The 26955-nt window shown below is 37.4% G+C and overlaps 2 protein-coding genes across 2 annotated transcripts; one reads left to right on the top strand and one right to left on the bottom strand.

Annotated features, from left to right (window-relative positions):
* Positions 1 to 1310: 1310 nt before the first annotated feature.
* Positions 1311 to 3504, bottom strand: LOC145109558 (putative carboxylesterase 16). Its single transcript, XM_079046739.1, has 2 exons — positions 2308 to 3504; positions 1311 to 2118 (listed from the first exon to the last, which is right to left on the bottom strand). Exons 1-2 carry the CDS (start codon positions 3147 to 3149, stop codon positions 1578 to 1580), a joined length of 1383 nt encoding a protein of 460 aa, XP_078902865.1. The 5' UTR covers positions 3150 to 3504; the 3' UTR covers positions 1311 to 1577.
* A 383-nt stretch (positions 3505 to 3887) lies between these two features.
* LOC145107201 (uncharacterized) lies at positions 3888 to 4796 on the top strand. The gene has a single exon (XM_079044045.1). The coding sequence runs from the start codon at positions 3888 to 3890 to the stop codon at positions 4794 to 4796; it is 909 nt and encodes a 302-aa protein (XP_078900171.1).
* Positions 4797 to 26955: the final 22159 nt, after the last annotated feature.

Genomic DNA, 26955 nt, shown 5'->3' with positions numbered 1-26955 from the left:
CATCCTTGCCCACTTTAACATGCTTAATTAAACTTGCATCCATGACATCATGAATCACGACATTTAGGCCTCAATAACAAGAATGAAAAGAACAGGAGACAATAAATCTTCCTGACAAAGGCCTCTTTCAAAGTGAATTCTTTGGTAGGACTTCCATTCACAAGCACATGGGACCAAAGTCCATAAGCATCATAATTTTAAACAAAAAACCCCACGAACTAGAATCATATGCCTTCTCAAAGTTGATTTTGATAATCATGATAGACTTTTTCTTATGTTTTTTACACCTAACAACCATTTCATTAACCAAACTAGGGTTGCTCAATTCCCACCACGATATCCACCACTCTAGCCAACCGCTAGCAAAATGTCCCCATTGATGTGGAAGGGAACCATTTGATTATGTGTTATATCTTATGCAAAGTAGTTATTACAGATCAGCGATCGAAAGTTGAGGAAACGTTGATGGATATTTGGGAGTCCATATTTGGGGACTTTGATTAAGAGTGGCTCTCATATGATGTAATTTTTTTATGTTGGTCTAATTTGATTATACAACAAACATTTAGATGGCTTTTTTTTATCTATATTGATCGACATCATATTATGTTTTAGATATCATTGCTCCTAAAATGTTCGTGTGATGATACACATTGGACTGTCAAAATAACATTTTCTTGGTTTAATGTATGGATTGGGGTAGGTTGTTGATAAGACCTTTTAACCAGCTTGATAAGATGTTGATATGATACGTTTATGTTTAGATTACATTTCATAATTATATTTCAAATGTAATCAATTATTACGTAAAAGTGTTTTTTTTTTTCATTTGTACATGTATACATCCTTGTCAATATATAATTATGTTTCAAGTTTAATCAATTCTAACGTAAAATTATGTTTTCCTTCATTTATGTAGGTATACATCCTTATCAATACACAACTACTTGAAACTTTTACACAAGGATCTTATAGTCGTTTTAGTCCATTTTGAGTTTAGATTTGATATAGATAAAACAATATTGGCTGCAGCTTTTGCAAAGTTAGATAGATTTTCCAAAAGATTTTAGAATTAGATGACTACTTGAAACTTGTACACGAGCTTGCATAAGAGAATGTAACTTGGGTACACACACGGGCCTGCATCAAGTCCAATCCACATTAGAATTAACACTAAAGCCCTTGACCTTTATGCAAGTTTATACTACCCCAAGAACCAAGCTATGCCCTTGAAGACAAGAAAAATAACAAACTGATGAACCAAACATATATAATACTGGAGACATACAATGGAAGTGAAACATGAAGAATAAACACAAGATGAGAGAGAGATTCATGTGGATATAATCCATGGGTACAAATGTTACACTAGTTTTACAAGGGAAACCAAATCTATCCACCAACATGGAGCACATGGATGGGATGAACCAAAATGGGTAGGTAGGTATTATATCTCATAACTCAATCTATACTCTCACGAAAATCAAATCGTGTGATCTTACCAAAAAAAACAGAACAAAACCATGCGTGCCTCTATGTATGATATCTATCTCTTCCTCCCTTAAAAATCCGTTTTGCTAATATGAAAACTCATGACCTCTAAGTGAGATATATTTCTTCACCCATATAGCAATGTCCTCTGCACAAGCCTGTGCTTCAGGTGTCCTAAGAAGCATGTCAAGAGTAGCAAATTCATGAACACAGTCCTTGTAATCAAGAACAGGTGCATCCACATTCACCTTCTTTAACTCCTGTGCATATGCAATCGCCCGATCTCTCATCCAATCATGTTCTGCCACAACTGTCAATGTAGGGGGCATTCGCTTCAGAGGGGGCCCACCTCTGTTGGTGATGAGGGGATTGGCTGCAGGGTGGTCTAGGTTGAACTGTTCTTCAGGGAGGAAGAGTTTCCATGCGAGTATGCTCATGGATTTATCAAAAAAATATGAGTTTGATAGTTTTATCTCAGAACGTGTAGGGGTATTTCCAATGAAGAAAGGGTACATCAGAACTTGAGCCACCACCTTCACTGGGTCAAGTTGTTTAGCAGATTCCACTGATTTGCGAGCCACGTAATCAGCAATGTTTGCACCACAACTCACACCAAGAAGAACACATCTGTTTCAGTGTCATCTTGTTACAAACCAAATATACTTACTTGACAATAAGAAATCAAAACCTCATATCTCATAATTGTGTTAAGCTTTTGATTCTTAAGATACAGATGGTAGTCACTTCAGCTTTATAGTTTGTTATAACAAAATTTTCACATTAGCACATATCCAGAAAGAGGTGATAGGAAGGTACCTGGATGGATCTCCATGTGCAGCTAGCCAAGGCTCAACCAAAGAAGCCCCAAATGCATCTGCAATATGCCCTTGAACATCTGACTTTCTGGAATCAGGTGATCTCCCTAGGGATTTGCCACATTCTGCTAAATTTGCCTGTTTCGCCAGCCAATGGAGCACTTTTATCCCATCCTCGAAGGCAGCTGGATATCTATTCTCAGGTGCAAGCCTGTATCCAACAGCTACAACGATCACATCACACATTTTAGCAATCCTCCGACAAAAGAAGTCATTAGCCGCTGAATCACAGCTTCCTGCCACAAACCCTCCTCCATGAAACTGAACCATGAGAGGCAGTTTCCGACATCTGTTAGTGAACGGAGAATAACCTCTGTAAACACCATTCTCCGATTTCAAATTCAGATCATCCGTACTAAAACCATTGCAATAACTACTCCTCCGATTGCTTGGAGTTGCCGAAACACTATACGCATCAGCGGAACCGTAACTGTTACGCCGAGGAATGCCATTTTCCGAATTGCTTGGAAAGGATCTGGATTCAAGTTCCGATCTCTTCGCCCTAAGCCTATCAACATCGGAATCTGGCAAGACGAGACACGTTTCTGGAAGGAAGATACGAATTGAGAGACATGAAGAAGGATCTATATGGATGTCTTTGGTAGCAACGCCGTCGGTAAACAAGGGATTTGCAGCCACGATCGTCTCTTCAGGACGTGACGTAACGCCAAATGAGCTATTCGTCTCATCGTTTAAATTAGGGTTCTGGATTCGATTCTGTAACCGTCGCTTCAATATCAATTTAAAAAACACACTGTATAATTTCACAGCAACGCTAGGCATTTCTCTCCCTCGCTCTCTATCAGACGCGCACACACACACTATCCCAATCCCCTAAATCTTTATTTGCCTCAACAAACCCTAAATGCACAGAGTTAATCCCCCTCTCTATGGGTTTTGAGATCCATTCATCACAAATCAAACAATGTGAAAAGATTTATCACATTGAATAAACATTATTTTCCGATCGTCGAGTGAGAAATCTTCTCAGCAATCGAAAGCTTCTTCAATGGCGGATGTGGAGAGAGGGAGAGTGGTGAATCGGGTCGAATGATGTGCCAGGCGCGCACACTCACATTTGCGCTGTGTCGTATTTTGGCATTTTTAGGGATTGTTTGTTTTTGCCTTAAAATTCGGGAGTGAGATAGGCTAGCGTACACAATGTGATAGGCTGTGAAATTAGTTAGTGAGTCAAGGGCATTTTTGTCTTTTCTTATAGTTAGTATAGCTGGCATTCTCTGTTATGTATTTGTTCCGTATATTTAAGTCTTGTACTGAGTGCTGTAATGTTTAGACAAGAAAAATCAATTCAATTTTCCCCTTTTCAACTTGAACATGGTATCAGAGATGACGATCAAAATTCATTGATTGTTCTTCATTTTCAATTTCTGATTTCATCATGTCTAATTCATCATCTGGATCTGATTCGATAATTGGATTAAATTCATCTAATCCTTTGTTCATTGCTCCGTCTGACAACCCTAGTTCCATGGAGTAGGTTTTACTACTTGGAAAAGATCAATGACTATTTCTTTGTCTGCAAAGAACAAACTCGGATTTATAGATGGCTCGCTCCCTCAACCCTATGTTTCTTCACCTGAATATTCTGATTGGTATCGTGCCAACTCCATGGTGATCAGTTGGATCTTGAACTCTCTTCACAAGAACATAGCTGAAAGTGTATTGTTTCTTCAAACTGCTCGTGATATCCGGAAGGAATTGAATCAGCGATATGAGCAAGCTGATGGAGCGCTCATTTATCAAATTCAACAACAACCGTATTCTATCAATCAAGGATCTGATGATTTTGCTACATACTTCACCAAATTAGCTCGAGTTTGGGATGAATTGCGAATGGTTCAAGCTATTCCTTCTTGTACATGTGCTGCTGGAGTCGAAATCATGAAGTTTCTAGAAGATCAAAGACTTATTCAAATGCTCATGGGACTAGATGAATCATTCAAAGTTACTCGTGGCCAGATCTTAATGATGAAGCCATTACCTACAGTTTCTACAGCATATTCGTTAATTCTTCAAGAAGAAAGGCAAAGAGGTATTCATACATCCATGAATCTTAATTCTGAAGCAATAGCAATGCATGTTTCGTCAGTTGATAACAATAATCATGTTACAAAGAAACCTGTTACTTGCAATCATTGTAAGAAGTCTGGACATGTTAAGTCTCAATGCTATAGACTTCATGGATTCCCTGCTGATTTCAAATTCACAAAGAGTAAAAGAGATGATAATAGATCAAGTGCTCAGAACGTTATTTCCACCTCTGTTTCATCTGCTTCAACTTCTACAAACAATTCAAATGGTGGAATTTCTCAAGAACAATATAAAATCTCATGGAATTGCTCAGTAAAAGTGGTCTTGGTTCAACTAATGGAAGTCAAGCTAATGTTTCAATCATTGATGGTGCCATGAACAAAGAAGGTTGTAACAACAGCAAATTTTACGTCAAAATTAAACTTTTATAAAACCATAATTGGGATATACCAAGTGGTAGATATTGTTACGAGGTTTCCGAAAATATAAAGAACACTAAAATCCGAGTTATAACGAAGAAATTATGACCAATCGAAGATCCGCGTCAATACCGGTGAAACACTGTTAGGCGTAAAATACGAAATTGCAATAAAATACTTTTTAGCCTTAGAAATCTAAATGAAAGTCGTAGATATCATTAAACCGTGAACATACATAAAAAGAACGCCCAAATCTGACTTCGTATGAGGAAGTTATGATTTTTCGAAGTTTCGGATATAGCGGTAGACAGCTAAAAACTCAAAATAGAGATCAAGCGATTTTTAGCCGAAACATCTAAATGATAATTGAAGATCTTATCGATAGTAGTGCAACGACGGAAAAGACAGACGAAAATGGACGTCAGACGAAGGAGTTATGATTTTCTAACGGAGTTTTCCTGTTCCGGCCTACTAAAAATAATATAATAAATATATAATAAAAATAAAGTCAAAATTAGCCGACGAAGTCTAAACGAGAGTTGTAGATCATTATCTCAGCTTCGCGTCGATATAAAGAACGTCGAAAACGGAGTTCGTATGCGAAAGTTATGAATTTATGAAGTTCGGGGCGCGAAACCCCAAAACTGTCAGAGTTCACGACGTGAATTTTGGAAGATTCACGACGTGAACTCAGTTCTGACACCTCCTGCAGCCTTCCAGAGCCACTTGACAGATGACGCATGCCATGACGATTCTGGAGCAAACTCACGACGTGAATTGGGCAAAACTCACGACGTGAGACCCAAAATGACCCTATAAATAGAAATCGAAGCCTGCCGAGTTTGGCTGCTCATTCCCACCCTCTCTCCTACTTCTACTCTCTGTTAAGCCCCTCTAAACCACCCCGAAGCCCCGGTAACACTCCTGGAACACGACGCGAGCCCCGACGCCCTAGTTACGCGTCCAGATCCCGACGAAAGCTCGAAGTCCCGAAGTTCCCAAGGAACTTGCTTCTTTCCAGTCGAAGTACTGCCCGCGTGAAGCCTGATTTTCACCAGAAACCCGAGGATACGTCAAGAAAGGTCGCTCTTAGAAATGAAACGATGTCCGATTCACCTCTTATCAAGTGAGTTCATACCCCTACACCTTTTCCAAACTTTTTATATGTTTTATAGGGGGGGGGGGGGAATACAAGTAAACACCCGGTTAATCCCGAGTGAAATCATTAATCTTTTGATATGCTTTTCTTGCTATTGCTACAACCATTTTATGAAACTGTTAACATGCAAAATACCTCACGACACTACTTTACCCTATCGGAATGCTTTATGCTATATAAATAGAAATATCTTTTATTTATAAAAGTACAAACTATAAACGACATCATATCAAGGATAGCTATTTCAACTACAATGTTTTGTGTATACAAATAGTTACAACTCGTTATTATGCTTTGTTTAACACTGTAAAAGGGATAATCTTTTCATATAGAATCGTATAGATTATATTGGTTATAATTTACAAATCGAAATATACGCTTTTTCTATCGCTCAAAGTTATAAATAAAAATCATTATTTTTATTTACTAAAAAGAGATGTATCAACGATTTTAGTGATCTTATTGTTAGCGAATTTATTTGTGAGACAGAGGCTTTGTTTAGTATTAAATGAAAGCCCATCCATTATAACCAGAGTCTCCCGTTCGGAGAACGTGAGTTTATGTATAGATCTATACGGGACGGACAATCCCATGTCCTGACTGTTAGCTACAGTTGGAACAAAAGTTCTGGGGTTACAAATGTCATTCACTGAAAGAATATCCGTCATATTAGTATGGTTATAGGAACTCACCGCGCGGAAACAATAATTCAACCACGAACCAACGTACTACTGCGGGATAATAACTATATGATCACTTAGTATTTACATCAGGGTTATATATGGCTTTCATTTGATAAACAGTGGGATGTATGATTTCAGCCTCATTTCCTGTTCCTTGTTTGGTTGTGGATTTATGGTAGATTCATCCAATCGACTATTGGTTCTAGTCTTAGGCATATATAACTTGTAGGGACTAAGTAATCATGATAGGGTATTATCAGCATACTGCTGAACTCGGTAAACACAACTATAACTAGTTTTACTTAATAAAGAAAACTACCAAGTTATAAAGCTAAGCATGTCATAGTTGCTTACATTTTACGGTCTTGGTCATTTGAGACTGCTTTTCACATTTAGGAAAATAATGGTTTTTCCTGTTTCAAACACACACGGTTACAACGAATCACAACTATTTTATTAGGGAAAATAAGGGATTTTCTTGAGCTAATACGATACTTTAAACACAACGAATCACAACTATTTTATTAGGGAAAATAAGGGATTTTCTTGAGCTAATACGATACTTTAAACACAACGAATCACAACTATTTATTAGGGAAAATAAGGGATTTTCTTGAACTAATACGATATTTTAAACGCAACGAATCATAACTCTTTTCATTAGAAAATATGGGATTTTCTGGAAACTTATACAAGTATCATCATGTTGATATGATTACTTAGTGGGTATGTTTGGGTTATATAAAATGAAGACTTGATAGATTGAGGAATGCATGGTTTCCGCCTCATTCCTGTTCCTTGTTTGGTTGTGGGCTTAGGGCAGATCCACTCATTCGACTGTCAGTTCTAGTCTTGATTTTATATAACTTATATGCACTAAGTAATCATGGTAGGAACTAGATTTGGTCACTTTTCATATACAAATTTCAAAGTATCATTTATCACTCTTTAAACGTAAGAATCAAATATATTTTGCCGTCGAGGCTAAGGGCTACACTTTAAACTATTAAGAAAATATAGGATTTTCTGTAATATCATACGAACATTTTCAAAGGAACAATAAACTTCTTTCTAAATCAAACGCTTATGAACTCACCAACTTAAATGTTGATACACTTTCCAAATCACTTGTATTCTCAGGAAAACTAATAAGCAGGTACTCGTGCAAGTGTCAAGAGGTTGGAGCGTAGTAGCTTCAAGTCTTTGTTTTGGTTATCTACTTTTGAAATCACATTATCTACTTTATGTATTCAATGTAAACACTATATTATCAATACAATGGTTGTTGTTGCTTTGATTACTATTTTGCAATTGTTATGATACTATTCATGATATCCTCCGCCCCCGAATGTTTCCGCCGTTTTGGTTTGGGGGTGTGACAGATTGGTATCAGAGCATTGTTTATAGTGAACTAAGTATATCAACTTATAAAAGATATACAACTATAAATACAATGGGACAAAAACACTCTGAGCAAGAGTTATACTTTTAAATATAATAATATTTTTATAAAAGTATACAAGTGTACATATATACAAGTATAGTATCATAATTAAAACAAGACAAAAGTATTAAGATTGTTGAAAAACTCGAGTAGGCCTTGGAATATATAATCAGGTCTGGGATGAATATAGCCTGATCAACTATATTGTTTGAGAGATGATTATCATATGCCTAGGAATAGTCGTGGTGTTGCAACAAGGTCTAAAACTTACCAACCCTTCGTACAAAAAAACTCTGAAATCAAACATAAAGTTAAAATACTATAGGAGTATTTTTAGTGCAATAGGAATAACTTATGTGAAAACTAAAAGACCGTTACTGGCAGGTCTATAATTACGGAGTGTATGCTCCAAGGTTATATATAATTAAAATTACAGACTTAGAAGTAGTGATCTTCGCTCTACTACCTGTTCCTTGTTTGGTTGTGGTATTAGAGTAGGATCACTTAATCAGAAGTCTATTTAATCTCAATTATACACAACTGGTATACACTGAATAATTATGGAAGGACCCAATAAAGGATCACCATAAAAAAAACTATTAATATTCATTAGTCATCCCCATTCTCGCACGACAACATAGTTAGATATAATCGCTCCACTACATCAGTCAACAGAAGAGTCAAAGGAGATCAAAAAGTGACTCCTAGAGAGAATCCCGAGAAGGGAACAGACAAGGATCAAGGGAATAGAGAATCAACAAAGACCCGATGCGTCATTCTAATAGCTAATATATTGATTTAACCTAGTGAGTTGGTGATTACACTACTCACACTACGTGTTAGGCTTAATGCTTTTCTGACATCACAAATAGCAGTAAATCAAAATCGCGGAATTTCAAGTGGAGATTTTCAATATAAAAAAAAATTCATAAGTTTATTTTATAAACCTCTGTTGTGAATTGTTTACAAAACACTTTCGAATCATGATGCATTCAAAGCTAAGATAGCCAAGTTCTTGCGAAATTCGATCTATAGCCATTGCCAGTATCTTATCAACCTTTCATCTTCCATCAGAAGGATACCTCCTCGTAGATAAATCAGGCATAACAACAACATGTCAACAAATCCACCACCGCCTCCACCACCGTTGGATTCTGTGGCGATCCAGGCTATCATAACTGCTGCTGTAGCAGCTGCTATAACTCAAATTCAAGCGATTGGTGCCAGTGGGGCGGGAAATGGTGCTAACAACTTTAACTTCGGCAATAACCACGGACACTCTAGGGAGTGTACATACAAAGACTTCATGAACTGCAAACCCAAATCCTTTAGTGGAAGCGGAGGAGTCATTGCTCTAATGCAATGGTTCGAGAAAGCAGAATCCGTATTCGAGATATGCTCATGCCCGGAAGGAAGCAAAGTTAAGTTTGCTGCCTGCACCTTCTCAGACAGGGCTCTTACATGGTGGAATAGCCATGTCAAGTCACTAACACTCACAGTGGCAAATTCAATAGGCTGGGAAGGCCTGAAAGCACTGATGACAGAAGAGTACTGCTCAAGGGGCGAGATACAGAAGCTTGAACAAGAACTGTGGAACCTAACTATGACAGGCTCTGATATAGTGGCCTATACTAATAGGTTCAGTGATCTAGCATCACTATGTCCCGGGATGGTTACCCTGGAGAACAAGAAAGTAGAGAGATATATCTAGGGACTAGCCCCTCAGATTCAAGGACATGTATTAGCTTCAAACCCAACTACTTTCGATAGCGCTAAACGCTTGGCCCAGAGACTCATCGACCATGGAGTCCGCCAAGGCGTGACGACCCCAACTCCTGAGCTAACAAAGATGGACGACTATAAGCGAAAATCGTGGAGTAAGAAAGAGGGACCACAAACACAAGAAACCTCGAAAAGACAGCAGATAGATGCTGCTTACACTACTACAACACCTGCCATTCCAGCACCTACTAGTCGATATGCTGGGAACCTTCCGAAATGCAATAAGTGTAATTTTCATCACACAGGAGCTTGTCGGAGGATGCATTGCAAGAACTGCCGTAGGAAGGGACACACTACTCGTTTCTGTAGATTACCAGCACAACCTATCTCGCAGATTCCTGGCTGTTATAGTTGTGGCGAAACGGGACACTTCCAGAGGGATTGTCCAATAACAAGGAACTCTGGCGGTGTCATAACTGGAAAAATTCTATAGTTATTAGAGTCTAAACTCTACCTAGATACTTATAAATTCACAAAGTAATAATCTAGGTTAACTATTGTAATTTATTTTATAGAAATTAACTGAGATGAAAAATAAGGTCAAAAATGAAGTATTAAATAAACTCATTTGGGATGAACCAAGTGATAGATATTTCAACAAGGATTCCAAAAAATAAAGAACACTAAAATCTGAGTTATAACGAAGAAGTTATAACCAATCGAAAATCCGCGACAAATCCGGCAAACACTATTCCGCGTAAAAAGTGAGTTTTCGATAAACTACTTTTTAGCCTTAGTGACCTTAATGAAAGTTGTAGAACTCGTAAAATAATGAACTTTCATATATTATGCGTTTAAATCTGACTTCGTATGAAGAAGTTATGATTTTTCTAAATTTCGGAATAGCGGTAGACAGCTAAAAACTCGAAATAAAAATCGAGCGAGATTTAACCGAAACAACCTAAACGAGAATCGAAGGTCTCGTTAATACTAGTACAACGGTAAAAAGTCTGACGAAAACGGACGTCGGATGAAGAAGTTATGAATTTTTAACGAATTTTACTGTCCCGGCCTATTAAAAATAATAATAAAAAAATAAAGTCAAAATTAGCCGACGAAGTCTAAACGAAAGTTGTAGATTATTTTACCGCCTACGCGTGCATATAAAGAACGTCGAAAACGGAGTTCGTATGCGAAAGTTATGATTTTCGGAAGTTTTTGGCTAGAAAAATCGAAAATGAAATCATAACCGGATAATTTCGCATGAACAGTAACCGCCACGTCACCTCGCTCTCGCATCGCCCCGTGTCGCTACGTGTCGCTGCCTGATTGGGCCGAAGTCTCGCGTGGCACCATCTGATTGGACCGAAGTTCGGCCCACTCCTGAACCGACATCCCTCGCCTCCGTGTCTCGCATCCGGATCTCGGCCTCGTGGCCTTCGCAGCTGACGACGCGTGGCTGCTGACTAAGCTGATTCGGCCGAGACCTTCGCATCCTATATAATCCCTGCGAGATTTCTCGGATTTTTGATGTTTTTCACCCAAATTTTCACCTTTCTTCACACTTTCTACCCCCATAAGCCTACTTACAACCTCCCGAAGCCCCGATATCATATTCAACACTCGAGAAACACCCCGAGACGCAAGAAGTCAACAAAAATAAAGTCTTTCGGTTTCTAAACCCGAACCCTCGCAAGGTCCAATTTTCAGAAATAAAGCCCTTTTTAGCAACGAATTGCTACACAATTTTTCACGACTATCAAGTGAGTTCATACCCCCATATTTTTATAATTTTTACCGTTTTAAGGGGGGAAATACAAGTCTAACACAAGAATTATTGTGTTACAGCCAAGTGTTTACAAATTAATATAAAATGACATGAAGTCATTAAAAATACTCAAAAATCTTAAACTCTTTTATTAACTTATATTTTTCCCCAAAGTTTATGTTTATATATATAATTGTATATGTATATAAATATAAAAGTTAATTCATTCTGTTTAAATACCCTTTGTAACACGTTGAGCAAGGGGTTATATTCAAAAATAGTTAATACCAAGTCAGAAAATACATATAAATTATAATAGGTATAATTTATACATAAAACATTAACTCATGATTCAAGTATACTAAAGTACATCGTTTTACAAGAAACAAAGGTTTGATTCAAAACAAATCAAGGATATACTGCTTTCAAATGCATATTCAGAGTAAGTTATAAAAACAACAATATAAATTATATTAAATATAATTTATGAGATATTTATGATATATCTATTACAAAGGTATTTTTCCATTATTCTACACGTAAATATCAATATAAGCATTTGTGAGACACGCTTCAAGTACTTATTCAAGTATAAAACAAAAGTCCTGAAAGTTATAACCAGAGTCTCCATGTGTGAGAGCGTGACACTTGTATATAGATCTATATGGGATTGACAATCCCACATCTCAACTGTTAGCTACAGTCAAGCCGGCAGGCTTGGGATGACAATTGTCGTACCGTATTACAACGCCTGAAGAACGTTGTGTTTTAGGCGAGACTTAGGTCATCAAGCATGGTTATGACAACTCACAAATTTGGTATTGAATAATATGTTTAGTGTATGAATAAGTAAACCACTTCGCATAGTTTTAATGAATTAAAACTATATAATACTATTAAAGAGTATAAACACAAAGTACGAGGTTTATACTAAACGGAGTACAAATGCAAAGTACCAAGTATATACAAAGCACGAGATTTATACTAAACGGGGTACAAATACAAGGTACCGGGTTATTACAAAAAGGGATACAAAGTACCAACTTTATACAAAGTACGAGATTTATTCTAACGGGGTACAAATGCAAAGTATCGGTTTATAACAAAGAGAATATAACAAGATAGAAAATATTCTCTTTATAGTTTTATGGTATAAAACTACCTTTCATTTATAATATAAAACATATGATTTTCTGGGTGAAAATGCTTATCTTTTTAAGAAATAAATGACAGAGTTATTTAACAAAAACACTTATGAACTCACCAACTTAATTGTTGACACTCCTTTCAAAACTACTTGTATTTTCAGGAAATCGTTAAACAGGTACCCACAAGTTTTGAAGAAGACAGAGTTCTATATAATTATGTCTTTTTAATTATAGTTTTTGGTGTAAAATATACAATCAACTGAACATGAATGTAAAGTTATATTTTATCAATGTAATGATTGTTGTTGCTTTGATTACTATTGTACATTGTTGTGATATGAAACATGATGTCCTCCGCCCCCGAATGTTTCCGCCGTTCAGGTTTGGGGGTGTGACAGGCGGAGATGAAGAAATACTAATGATCACCGCAGGAGAGTCTACTCTAGAACCCCTGTGAACAACGGTAGGTTTTTCGAAGCTTAACTTCTTTTCTATAAGAATTTTATTATGAACATTTTCAACTATCGAATCAACCATTTGCTAGTAATCGCTAAACCAAAATACAATATTCGGAGTAGTAATAACAAGAATATACTAAAAGCACTGAAAACATAAGTAGAATGTTCTATCGCCCTATCAAACACTTTTTCCCGATCGGCTTAATACCTGTTACGAAAGAAGTTCTCTTTTAGCTGTTAGAAATGGATTGGCTTGGTCTTCACCATACCAATTGCATGAGCTACAAAACCAAGCTGCCCTAAAACTATGAGTGAATATGCTAACTTTTAGATAAACATAAACCCAAAACCACCCAACCTCTATCGGTCGAAGCAATAGACAGAATAATGTGAGTCCGCAGGAACATCCAATAGAGAACAAGAAGAACAAATCGATCAGAAGCACGTACACCTTTCTTCAACATTTGGAGTCCCAGACGAAATGCGAATTTCGGGACGAAATTCCCTTTAACGCGGGGATAATGTAACAACAGCAAATTTTACGTCAAAATTAAACTTTTATAAAACCATAATTGGGATATACCAAGTGCTAGATATCGTTACAAGGTTTCCGAAAATATAAAGAACACTAAAATCCGAGTTATAACGAAGAAATTATGACCAATCGAAGATCCGCGGCAATACCGGTAAAACACTGTTAGGCGTAAAATACGAAATTCCAATAAAATACTTTTTAGCCTTAGGAATCTAAATGAAAGTCGTAGATATCATTAAACCGTGAACATACATAAAAAGAACTTCCAAATCTGACTTCGTATGAGGAAGTTATGATTTTTCGAAGTTTCGGATATAGCGGTAGACAGCTAAAAACTCGAAATATAGATCAAGCGATTTTTAGCCGAAAAAATCTAAATGATAATTGAAGATCTCATCGGTAGTAGTGCAACGACGGAAAGACAGACGAAAACGGACGTCAGACGAAGGAGTTATGATTTTCTAACGGAGTTTTCCTGTTCCGGCCTACTAAAAATAATATAATAAATATATAATAAAAATAAAGTCAAAATTAGCCGACGAAGTCTAAACGAGAGTTGTAGATCATAATCTCAGCTTCGCGTCGATATAAAGAACGTCGAAAACGGAGTTCGTATGCGAAAGTTATGAATTTCTGAAGTTCGGGGCGCGAAACCCCAAAACTGTCAGAGTTCACGACGTGAATTTTGGAAGATTCAGGACGTGAACTCAGTTCTGACACCTCCTGCAGCCTTCTAGAGCCACTTGACAGATGACGCATGCCATGACGATTCTGGAGCAAACTCACGACGTGAATTGGGCAAAACTCACGACGTGAGACCCAAAATGACCCTATAAATAGAAATCGAAGCCTGCCGAGTTTGGCTGCTCATTCCCACCCTCTCTCCTACTTCTACTCTCTGTTAAGCCCCTCTAAACCACCCCGAAGCCCCGGTAACACTCCTGGAACACGACGCGAGCCCCGACGCCCTAGTTACGCGTCCAGATCCCGACGAAAGCTCGAAGTCCCGAAGTTCCCAAGGAACTTGCTTCTTTCCAGTCGAAGTACTGCCCGCGTGAAGCCTGATTTTCACCAGAAACCCGAGGATACGTCAAGAAAGGTCGCTCTTAGAAATGAAACGATGTCCGATTCACCTCTTATCAAGTGAGTTCATACCCCTACACCTTTTCCAAACTTTTTATATGTTTTATAGGGGGGGGGGGGGGGGGGGAATACAAGTAAACACCCGGTTAATCCCGAGTGAAATCATTAATCTTTTGATATGCTTTTCTTGCTATTGCTACAACCATTTTATGAAACTGTTAACATGCAAAATACCTCACGACACTACTTTACCCTATCGGAATGCTTTATGCTATATAAATAGAAATATCTTTTATTTATAAAAGTACAAACTATAAACGACATCATATCAAGGATAGCTATTTCAACTACAATGTTTTGTGTATACAAATAGTTACAACTCGTTATTATGCTTTGTTTAACACTGTAAAAGGGATAATCTTTTCATATAGAATCGTATAGATTATATTGGTTATAATTTACAAATCGAAATATACGCTTTTTCTATCGCTCAAAGTTATAAATAAAAATCATTATTTTTATTTACTAAAAAGAGATGTATCAACGATTTTAGTGATCTTATTGTTAGCGAATTTATTTGTGAGACAGAGGCTTTGTTTAGTATTAAATGAAAGCCCATCCATTATAACCAGAGTCTCCCGTTCGGAGAACGTGAGTTTGTGTATAGATCTATACGGGACGGACAATCCCATGTCCTGACTGTTAGCTACAGTTGGAACAAAAGTTCTGGGGTTACAAATGTCATTCACTGAAAGAATATCCGTCATATTAGTATGGTTATAGGAACTCACCGCGCGGAAACAATAATTCAACCACGAACCAACGTACTACTGCGGGATAATAACTATATGATCACTTAGTATTTACATCAGGGTTATATATGGCTTTCATTTGATAAACAGTGGGATGTATGATTTCAGCCTCATTTCCTGTTCCTTGTTTGGTTGTGGATTTAGGGTAGATTCATCCAATCGACTATTGGTTCTAGTCTTACGCATATATAACTTGTAGGGACTAAGTAATCATGATAGGGTATTATCAGCATACTGCTGAACTCGGTAAACACAACTATAACTAGTTTTACTTAATAAAGAAAACTACCAAGTTATAAAGCTAAGCATGTCATAGTTGCTTACATTTTACGGTCTTGGTCATTTGAGACTGCTTTTCACATTTAGGAAAATAATGGTTTTTCCTGTTTCAAACACACACGGTTACAACGAATCACAACTATTTTATTAGGGAAAATAAGGGATTTTCTTGAGCTAATACGATACTTTAAACACAACGAATCACAACTATTTTATTAGGGAAAATAAGGGATTTTCTTGAGCTAATACGATACTTTAAACACAACGAATCACAACTATTTATTAGGGAAAATAAGGGATTTTCTTGAACTAATACGATATTTTAAACGCAACGAATCATAACTCTTTTCATTAGAAAATATGGGATTTTCTGGAAACTTATACAAGTATCATCATGTTGATATGATTACTTAGTGGGTATGTTTGGGTTATATAAAATGAAGACTTGATAGATTGTGGAATGCATGGTTTCCGCCTCATTCCTGTTCCTTGTTTGGTTGTGGGCTTAGGGCAGATCCACTCATTCGACTGTCAGTTCTAGTCTTGATTTTATATAACTTATATGCACTAAGTAATCATGGTAGGAACTAGATTTGGTCACTTTTCATATACAAATTTCAAAGTATCATTTATCACTCTTTAAACGTAAGAATCAAATATATTTTGCCGTCGAGGCTAAGGGCTACACTTTAAACTATTAAGAAAATATAGGATTTTCTGTAATATCATACGAACATTTTCAAAGGAACAATAAACTTCTTTCTAAATCAAACGCTTATGAACTCACCAACTTAAATGTTGATACACTTTCCAAATCACTTGTATTCTCAGGAAAACTAATAAGCAGGTACTCGTGCAAGTGTCAAGAGGTTGGAGCGTAGTAGCTTCAAGTCTTTGTTTTGGTTATCTACTTTTGAAATCACATTATCTACTTTATGTATTCAATGTAAACACTATATTATCAATACAATGGTTGTTGTTGCTTTGATTACTATTTTGCAATTGTTATGATACTATTCATGATGTCCTCCGCCCCCGAATGTTTCCGCCGTTCTGGTTTGGGGGTGTGACAAAGGTAAACATTTTTCCTTCAAGAGTTTTGCCTTAAATGTCTACAAATCTTCATTTGTTCTTGAAGAACAATTTTCTTGGATAATAGATACAGGAGCTACTGACCATATGTGTTCTAATAAGTCCTTGTTCACTTCTTTGATAAAACTCAAACATCCACATCTTATTGGTCTTCCTAATGGGCACAACACCACTGTTTCTTTTTATGGTGATGTGCAACTTCATGATCTTGTAACTCTCCATGGAGTTTTGTATGTTCCAGCCTTCAAATACAATCTTGTTTCTGTCACTAAACTTACATCTCAGTTACAAACATTTGTTGTGTTCACTGACACAAAATGTTTATTGCAGGACCCTTTACAGAAGAGTAATCTTGCTCTTGGGGTTCTTGGATCTAGAGTCAAAGATTTGTATGTCTTTGATCATCGTTCAATCAGAACAAATTTGTCTTTCAGTTTTTCAGTTTTTTCATCTTCAATAAACAATAGTGTTACTTCTATGCCTAATTCTGATGTACTGTTATGGCATAGAAGATTTGGGCATGTATCTTTGTCAAAATTACAACAATTGTCTGTTATACCATTTAACTCTTCTATTGATCCTTGTATTGTTTGTGCTCAATCTAAACAACATCAATTGCCATTTCCACATAGTCAAACTCATTCAAAAGAAATATTTGATCTTGTTCATATGGACATTTGGGGACCTTATAAACATGTTTCACATGATCGATACAAATATTTCATCACTATTGTAGATGATTTTAGTAGACATACATGGATTCATCTGTTGTCTAATAAAAGCTCAGCATTTTCTGTTATCAAAGCTTTCGTCAAGTTAATACAAACTCAATTCAACAAGACAATTAAAGTCATAAGAATAGACAATGCTTATGAATTGGGATCAAGTGAACAAGGAGTTCAATTTTATTAATCTCAAGGAATTATACATCAAAAATCTACACCCTATACACCACAGCAAAATGGGATCGTAGAAAGAAAACATAAACATATTCTTGAAGTGGCAAGGGCGTTATATTTCCAATCCGGATTAGGAAATGCATATTGGGGAGAATGTATAAGAACAACAGTTCATTTGATCAATAGAATGCCTTCAACTGTTCTTAAAAATCAAATTCCTTTTGAGATACTTCATCAAACCAAACTTGATGTTTCTTACCTGAAAAGTTTTGGATGTTTGTGTTATGTAAGTACTAACACAGTTGGACGGGACAAATTTATGGAAAGAGCTCAATCTTGTATTTTCATTGGTTATCCTAATGGCCAAAAAGCATACAAAGTATTGAATTTATCTACCAAAAAGATCTCTGTTACAAGAAATGTGAAGTTTTTTGAAGAGTTTTTTCCATTACACAACATGAAGAATGATAATCCAATTATTCTTCAAAATTCTTTCATACCTAAAAACTCCCTAGATACACATGGTCATGATTCTTCTCATGTCCAGTCCAACACTGATGATGTTTCATCTGTTCACTCATCCAATGAACCCTCAAATGAAAATTCTTTACCTACTCCACCATTATTGAGAAGATCTACTAGAACTTCTGTTGGGTCAAAAAATATGGTTTATACTTTGCTTTTCTAAGAAATTGTATTTTTCTGTAATGTGTTGTGAGTTTACGACCGTAAACTGAGTTTACGGCCGTAAACACGTTTACGACCGTAAACAGAGTTTACGGCCGTAAACACGTTTACGGCCGTAAACCCATTTTGCGGCCCAGTCGAGTATATATAGGGGTGAGGGGTGTGAGGAATAGATTGATGAACACTAGAGGAGCTTAAGTGTGTGCATTTGAAGGTGTTCTAGAGAGAGAAAGAGAGAGTTTAGGATTGGCCTGGTAGCGTGCGCATTGACAGACCGCAAACATTATATCTGGGCGACTGGCAGTCAGATACATAAGCGATCCGATCATTGATCGATAATGCGTCTGATCTACGGATTCGCCTTCAAGATCAGGAGTCAGTAAAGGTCTCTCCGCCATGGGTGTAAGAACAGTTTTCGCGTCTTGGAACCCGAACTTCTCCAGCATATCATCCACATACTTCGCTTGGTGAATTAGGATTCCGGTAGAAGATTGTTGGACCTGAAGCCCCAGAAACATGGTCATTTCCCCAAGAGAACTCATCTCAAACCTTTTCTTCATCACACCTTCAAATTCCTTGAAAAGCTGTGGACAGGTTGACCCGAAGATAATGTCGTCAACATAAATTTGAACTAGTATCTGAGCATTACCCACATGCTTGATAAACAAGGTTTGATCAATGGTGCCGCGAGAATATCCATGCTCGAGCAAATGCTTTGTTAGAGTCGCATACCAAGCTCGAGGAGCTTGATGTAATCCATACAATGCTTTGTCCAACTTGTAGACACGATTAGGGAACTTTGAGTCAACAAACCCAGGGGGTTGATCAACATAAATTTCTTCCTTCACCTTGCCATACAAGAAGGCAGTCTTGACATCCATTTGGTAGACCGTGAAATTCATGTAGGAAGCATATGCAAGAAAGATGCGAATAGCCTCCAAACGAGCTACGGGAGCAAATACCTCAGTATAGTCAAGACCCTCAATTTGTCGAAACCCGCGAACCACCAGCCTTGCTTTATTTCGCACGATTACACCCGAATCATCTTGCTTATTTCGATAGACCCAACGCGTGTCAAGAGCCCTTTTGCCCTTCGGTAAGTCAACCAACTTCCAAACCCCGAGCTTTTCAAACTGATTCAGCTTTTCATGCATTGCATCCACCCAGCTGGGATCATTCAAAGCCATGTCAACATTCTTCGGCTCTATTTTAGATATAAAGCAAGAGTAGAGACATGCATTAACATCTCCACTTTGACTTCTGGTTTTAACTCCATCTCCCAGCTGGCCAATGATGTTATCGATCGGATGATCGCGTTGAATACGTGAGGGAATGTCTTGGCTGATATCATTGAGAAGAAAATGTGGAATGGTGCAATGGGAACGTTGGATGTTCTGGTGGTCGACAAGGATTGAGTCTAAGCTAGATCCAAACCAAGGGGGAGATTGAAGGACCCTGGAAATGGTTTGGTCTAGGCTTTCACTGTTTTTGTGTTCAGAATGAGTCTGTTATAGTGTATACGGGTTGTTGGTTGTTTGTTGAACTTTTTGTGTGTTTACGACCGTAAACTGTGTTTACGGCCGTAAACACGTTTACGACCGTAAACTCAGTTTACGGTCGCAAACCCAGTTTATGATTGTGTCTTGATCGTGTCTTGTATATATAGAGGAGGTGTTAGTCTTTTAGTGGTTGTTGATGCCATAGAGTCCTATCGAGTTGTACTAGACGATTTTCTCAATATAATCGTGTGCAAGCTTGATTTCTTTTATCTTACTCTTATTTTGTGATTGATTGTTGTGTAACTACTGGTAAACATACCCCCCATTAAAGGATTGAATTTCTTCTGGGCCGAGGCGATTAATACTGCTTGCTACGTGCAGAATCGTGTTCTAATCAACAAAGCATGTTAGTGTGTGTGAATCTTGTATCCGGATCTTCATTCATATCAATACATACAAGATTCATCATATTCTTCTTCTCCTTCTCTTCTATTTGATCTGACATCATCCGTTTGATTGGGATTCCGCACCATCAAACGGATCTGATTGATACACAAGCAGATTAGGGACTTACAATTAGTATCAGAGCTTGGTTGTATCAATCAATTTTTGTCAGATCTGGAGTTTATTTGATCTTATTTTTGAAAAATTCCTGCGTTTTTGGATAGATCTTGGCAAAATAAGGGGGGTTTCTTCTTCGCGTTTTTCCTAAAAACGAGTTTTTGATCGAGTTTTGGAGCAAAAAGGGGCAAAAACGCTGTTTTTCGTCAAGAACAGCGATTTCCGAAGTGTTTACGGTCGGCGGCGGCGTTTACGGCTAGGGTTTCCGAGCTTACGGTCCGGAGTTTACGGCCGTAAACGTGTTTACGGTCCGGAGTTTACGGTCCGAGGTTTACGGTCCGGAGTTTACGGTCCGGAGTTTGCGGCCCGGCGGTTTACGGCTCGCACGTGTACGGTTCAGCAGCGTTTACGGTTCGCACCTCAGCCTCGTCCTCGCCTCGCACCTCGGTCTCGCATCTCGTTCAGCAAGCCTCGCATAAGTAAAAAGAAAGCGAATTTTGGAGGTGCTAGGGATCGAACCCGCGACCTCCAGATCAAGAACACTCGCGCCTTACCAACTCGGCTAGCAAGCCTTTTGTGTCATCACTTCGAAATTTAAAGCATAACCTGTTCTTTTCGGTTCCAAATTTCGCAATTTGACATTTTTAACCCAAAAATTCAAAAATTATATTTTTAAAATCCTTTTTCAACCCAAAAAAAAAAAAAAAAAAAATTTAAGTTTTTATTTTTGATTTTAATTTTTAATTTTTGTCTTTTATTTTTGACTTTTTACTTAAAATTTTGTCTTTGACTTTAAAGTTTGACCTTTGACTTTAAACTTTGACTTTCTCGTTTGACTTTTAAATTTTCAAATTTAGCTTTTCGGTTTGACTTTTAAGTTTGACTTTTCAAGTTTGACTTTTGAGTTTGACTTTTTAAATTTGACTTTCGAGGTTGACTTTTGAGTTTTTAGTTAAAGGGCATATTTTTAAAAAAAAAAAATGAGTTCTTCAAACGTTCCAGTCACTAAAGTTTCATGTACTCCATCTTGTGAAACTACGATTAAATTTCTTCGGGAACAAATTGATTTATTAAAAAGAGAAGTTGAGGACCTGAGATATGATGGATATCAACTCAGGAAAGGACAAAAACCCCTTAAAGCCCAGTTAGAAACTAAAATAAACGATTTTAGAAGAATTCAGTCAGAATACAGTGAGAAATGTGAACTGTACAATTATGTTAAAAGACAAAATGATGCGCTAATTGCCGAGCTTGATACATTAAAGAAAGATTTTGATTATGCAAACTTTGCTTTTCAAAAATTTGATGGATCAAGCGAGGTAGTTGCCAACATGATCGATCATTGCATGGATTTTAAACGAAATCAGTCTAAGGGTTTAGGATATGATAGTGTACCTCCTCCTTATAATCACACATATCAATATCAATCCTTGTCCAAAGATGAGATTGCCAATGAATCTTTTATGGTTTATGGCAAGCCATCTGGTTTCGTCTCAGGAGGATTTATTAATGTTGAAAGTACTGACGTTTCTACTTCCCCTGCAGATCAATCCTTAGATCAGTCAAGGCACAAAGTTGAAGGTTCTGTTTCTGATAACAAAACTGAGCTTGAACCTGATGTTTCTGTTTCCAATGAACAACCTTCTGTTTCTGAAGATAAAGTTGATGATACATCTTGTGATGCCTTTGATGCTTTTGCATCGGATCATGCTGAGTTAAATTTTTTTGACATATTTGATTATTTGTTTGAAAATACTAATGTTCCTGTTTCTAGCACATCTACTTCATGTACAGGTAAAGTAGCAGAGGATGAAAACAAGGAGAATACCACTGAACAAACCAATATCTCCTTGAACTCTGAATCTGTTGCTTCGAACTCAGTTGCTTCTGATCAACCTGTTGTTCAGAAATACAGGCCACCAATTCCAGTGAAACAGAGTGCCCGCTGTAGTTGTGCGTGTGGGAAAAGCAAGAGACAAGGCATGGATACGCCACCAGGGGCAGGAAGAAACAACTCCTACGTGAAGAAGCAGACTTGCTTTCACTGTGGAACACCTGGACACATTGCCATACATTGTCCAAATCGCGCATACGTTCCTTACTACGCACAAGGCTGGCAGAACGCGCCAAGAGGGAGATACTCCAAAAGAAACCCCTCAAGGTCACGTTCAGACCATGGTGACTGGAACGCGCAGAAGGCCAAGAATCAAACCTACAAGGCCAAGAATCCGAATCCCAAGGGCAAGAAGGGAATGTCGGCCAAGAAGCCAAATCCAAGAGATGCTCCCGTAAAGTCAAAATCAAAGTCATCTCAACGGCCGACATCAAGATCAAAAGCAAGTACTGAGCCACCCATCAGATCGAAAAAGAAATGGGTTAAACCCAACTACAAATGGGTTCCAAAGGCTCACTCTCCCAAATCAACTAATGACTCTAATATTTCTTCATCTTCTGTTTGTGATAAACAGGATATGTCATGGGAGAGAGTACCGTGCAAGGATGACAAAGGTCGACCCAGTTTCAAAATGGACTGGGTTCCAAAGACCAACTGATCCCACTATGTGTCGGAGTAGCTATGGAGGCATATCATCAGACTTCGGTTTGTTGGTAGTGGCTGTTCCTGGCACATGATAAGAGACATCTCTCAACTGTACAACACTCAGAACATTGTCTGGGAGTATGTGTCCTTTGCGGGAAAGGAAGAAAAGAAGGGATCACACATGGGGTTAGTGCTTAATGACATGAAGAATTTTCGGATCTGTTCTGAGATTACACGTGCTGTTCTCAGACCTTCTGGATGCAAATTCAATCGGTGACTTATGGTTTGAGTTTTCTTCTCTATACTCCTGAGTTTTTCGTAAGCTGATTCACTTTAAAGACTAATTTTTGTTTTAGGATAGTTTAAATTTGCGCATTTACTTTCGTTTCTCTCATATGCACAAATTTAGGGGGAGAAATAAAAACAAAACAAAAATTAGAAAATTTTAAACAAAATCCAAAAACATTAGAAAATCCAAAAATATGTTGGTTAATGAAATGAGTTTGAGTGAAATGTTTTGGGAAGTGATATTATCAAGTGATAACAGGCAATCTGAGTCTGCGTAACGTACCCAAAGTTGAAGGGTCTATGCTCTGGGTTTGATGCGTCGGTAGGCACGAAAGATTCTAAATGGACTTGACTAGGCAGAGTTGAACTTAAGGAATTCTTAGACTTGAGAAATCTTGACCTAGTTAGATCCTTTTAGCCTGACAACACGACGCTTGGATAGGTTGAGCAGGGAGATATATATGGGAATCTACTCGTCACATTAAATGAACCTGTACTTGGAACCGTGGATTAACTTTTCCTCGATGTGCGGATTCTGTCCTTAATTCCGGTATTGATGGGGCGACTGGTAAATTTCGATAAGTTAGGTCTGTAGAAAATTGTTTTCTTTCTCTTCCTATCTGTCAGTCATATGTTGCCTCCTCTGCGTGATTGGAAGAGATCCGACCTGGACAGCAACATATGCAAATCTATCTCTCTGCATATTAAATCTATGAAATTCCTCCTATCTGTTAGCCATATGCTGTCTCCTTTGCGTGACTCACAATCCGACCTGGTACACAGCATATGCAACCTTCTACTTCTCAATCCCTCTAAAATTATAATTAACAATACTCTGAATCTATCTTCTCTCTTAATGATTGTCTGCTCACCCGATGTAAGGAGTACTCTGGAAGTTCTTGATTACTGGGGCATATCAGGAAGCGGGAAACATGTTCCAGTACAATTAAAATTGAACACTCAAAGATTGTCTATAGATCTCGCTGCTCAATTTAGGTGGACAACAATATCCCTGGTCGTTGTCAGATGTAATATCTAGGAACTTAGGATCAGATATAGTATCTAGGAACTTAGGTTCACCTTGTCTTATAACAAATAGTATGTCCTAAATCTGTCACAATTTTTCGTGTTTAAGTGGACAACAATACCGGCGATCGACCAGACAAAGACTTGAAGATAGAAGGTACCGAAAAGTGGATTAGGGCTGTCTAAAAAAACTTTGATCCCAAATCATTCTTAAAGTTAGATATCATTTTATTTTTGATAAATTTGTTCATAGTTTTCTTTTAATTTAAATATTAGGGGAAATTCAAAAATCAGAAAATTAAAAATCCAAAAATAGTGTTATTTCTGTTTTATTTCTTTTTCAGAAAATATGAAAAATCCAAAAATATTGTATGCTAAATTTTTCTTTTAGTTTTGTTTTGTCTTGAAAAGTGAATTCAGGTGAAGATGAAACTCATGGAGTTTGTGTTGAAGATTTCTGAATCAAAGTTTCATCTGTGAGCATCGAAGAATTCTCATTCGAAGGAGCAAGAAATGAAGATTATTCTTTCGACATTCAATCTTTCAACTCCAGAAGCAAGGTGAAGCTGCAATTGAAGATTATGTGACGGATTGCATTGAAGCCTCCTCAATCAGTCTGTTGCTATCTTAAACCTGCTGAAGTGATCCAAAAGATTTGTTCTCTCTGATGTTCTCTCTGAAGATTCTCAAGCTGAAAGCGCTATTTTTCAAGAATCAGTACGTCAAGCCTCCTCACCCAATGTGCGTTCAATGCCAAATTCTGAAGAAAAGCCCAACTGCTCAAGATGAAGTCATTCATTGAAGATTCATCAAGTTCATCGTGAAGTCGTGAAGAATTTGAAGATTAAAGCTGAAGCCAAGCTCCCAATGAAGATTATGAAGAAAAGCCAGCTAATTTTTAGGGGGAGCTTGTTGGGTCAATTAAGAAAAGAAAAGAAAGCTATAAACCAAGGGGGAGATTGTTGGGTCAAAAAATATGGTTTATACTTTGCTTTTCTAAGAAATTGTATTTTTCTATAATGTGTTGTGAGTTTACGACCGTAAACTGAGTTTACGGCCGTAAACACGTTTACGACCGTAAACAGAGTTTACGGCCGTAAACACGTTTACGGCCGTAAACCCATTTTGCGGCCCAGTCGAGTATATATAGGGGTGAGGGGTGTGAGGAATAGATTGATGAACACATAGAGGAGCTTAAGTGTGTGTATTTGAAGGTGTTCTAGAGAGAGAGAAAAGAGAGTGTGTGTTAGTGTGTGTGAATCTTGTATCCGGATCTTCATTCATATCAATACATACAAGATTCATCATATTCTTCTTCTCCTTCTCTTCTATTTGATCTGACATCATCCGTTTGATTGGGATTCCGCACCATCAAACGGATCTGATTGATACACAAGCAGATTTAGGGACTTACAACTTCTAACCCACCAAATTACCTTCAAGATTACATATGTAATCACAGTTACCTTCAAGATCCCATGCATTTTTGTAATCACACAATTACTGATTTGTGTATGAATGTTGATACATCCACCAATATTGTTCAATCATACACAAATGCAGCTCTTGCATTTCATACACAAGCTCTAATCTTTGAACCAACATTTTATCATGAGGCAAAAGGTAATCCTTCATGGGAAGAAGCTATGTAGAAGGAACTTACTGCTCTTGAAGATAATGGCACTTGGGACATTGTTCATTTACCCAAAGGAAAGAAGCCAATTTCTTGCAAATGGGTTTATAAAGTGAAATATCGAGCAGATGGGTCTTTAGAAAGGTATAAAGCTAGACTAGTGACTAAGGGGTTCACACAAAAAGCTGGGATAGATTATCATGAAACCTTTTCCCCAGTAGTGAAGTTTAGTACAATCAGGTGTTTAGTTGCAGTTGCTGTTAAAAGAAGGTGGCACATTCAACAACTTGATGTCAATAATGCATTTTTGCATGGAGACTTACATGAAGAGGTTTACATGAAGATACCTCCAGGATTCCAAGTTGATTCTCCTTCATTGGTTTGCCGATTAAAGAAGTCACTTTATGGCTTAAAACAAGCCTCAAGGCAATGGTATGCAAAACTATCAAATGCACTACATCAAAAAGGTTATACTCATTCATCAAATGACCATTCATTGTTCATTAAGAAACAAAATGACAAGATTGTCATTGTTGCTGTTTATGTTGATGACATCTTAGTCACCGGTGATGATAATGAAGAAATTCAACAACTCAAGTCATTTCTGGATTCAACTTTCAAAATCAAAGATCTAGGAAAACTGAGTTTTTTCTTAGGATTGGAGTTTAATGACATAAGCAATGGAATGGTGATCCATCAACAAAAATATATAAGAGAACTCTTAGCAACATACTCTCTAACAGATGTTAAACCTGTTTCAGCACCATTACACTCAAAACAGTCTTTTTTTAATTATACAAGTC

This window comes from Lactuca virosa, chromosome 4, assembly GCF_052849685.1.
Source record: "Lactuca virosa cultivar CGN04683 chromosome 4, Lactuca_virosa_CGN04683_v6, whole genome shotgun sequence".
NCBI classification, from domain to species: Eukaryota; Viridiplantae; Streptophyta; class Magnoliopsida; order Asterales; family Asteraceae; genus Lactuca; species Lactuca virosa.
Note: the sequence above shows the minus strand (reverse complement) of the source record. Positions and strands in the feature narration are given on the sequence as shown.

Bases quoted from the DNA above. Each gene is read 5' to 3' on its own strand.
- LOC145109558 (XM_079046739.1), bottom strand. From the start codon at position 3,149: ATGCCTAGCGTTGCTGTGAAATTATACAGTGTGTTTTTTAAATTGATA. The intron at 2,119-2,307 runs GTACCTTCCTAT...ACACTGAAACAG, and splicing joins GCACATGGAGATCCATCCAG to ATGTGTTCTTCTTGGTGTGA.
- LOC145107201 (XM_079044045.1), top strand. From the start codon at position 3,888: ATGACTATTTCTTTGTCTGCAAAGAACAAACTCGGATTTATAGATGGC.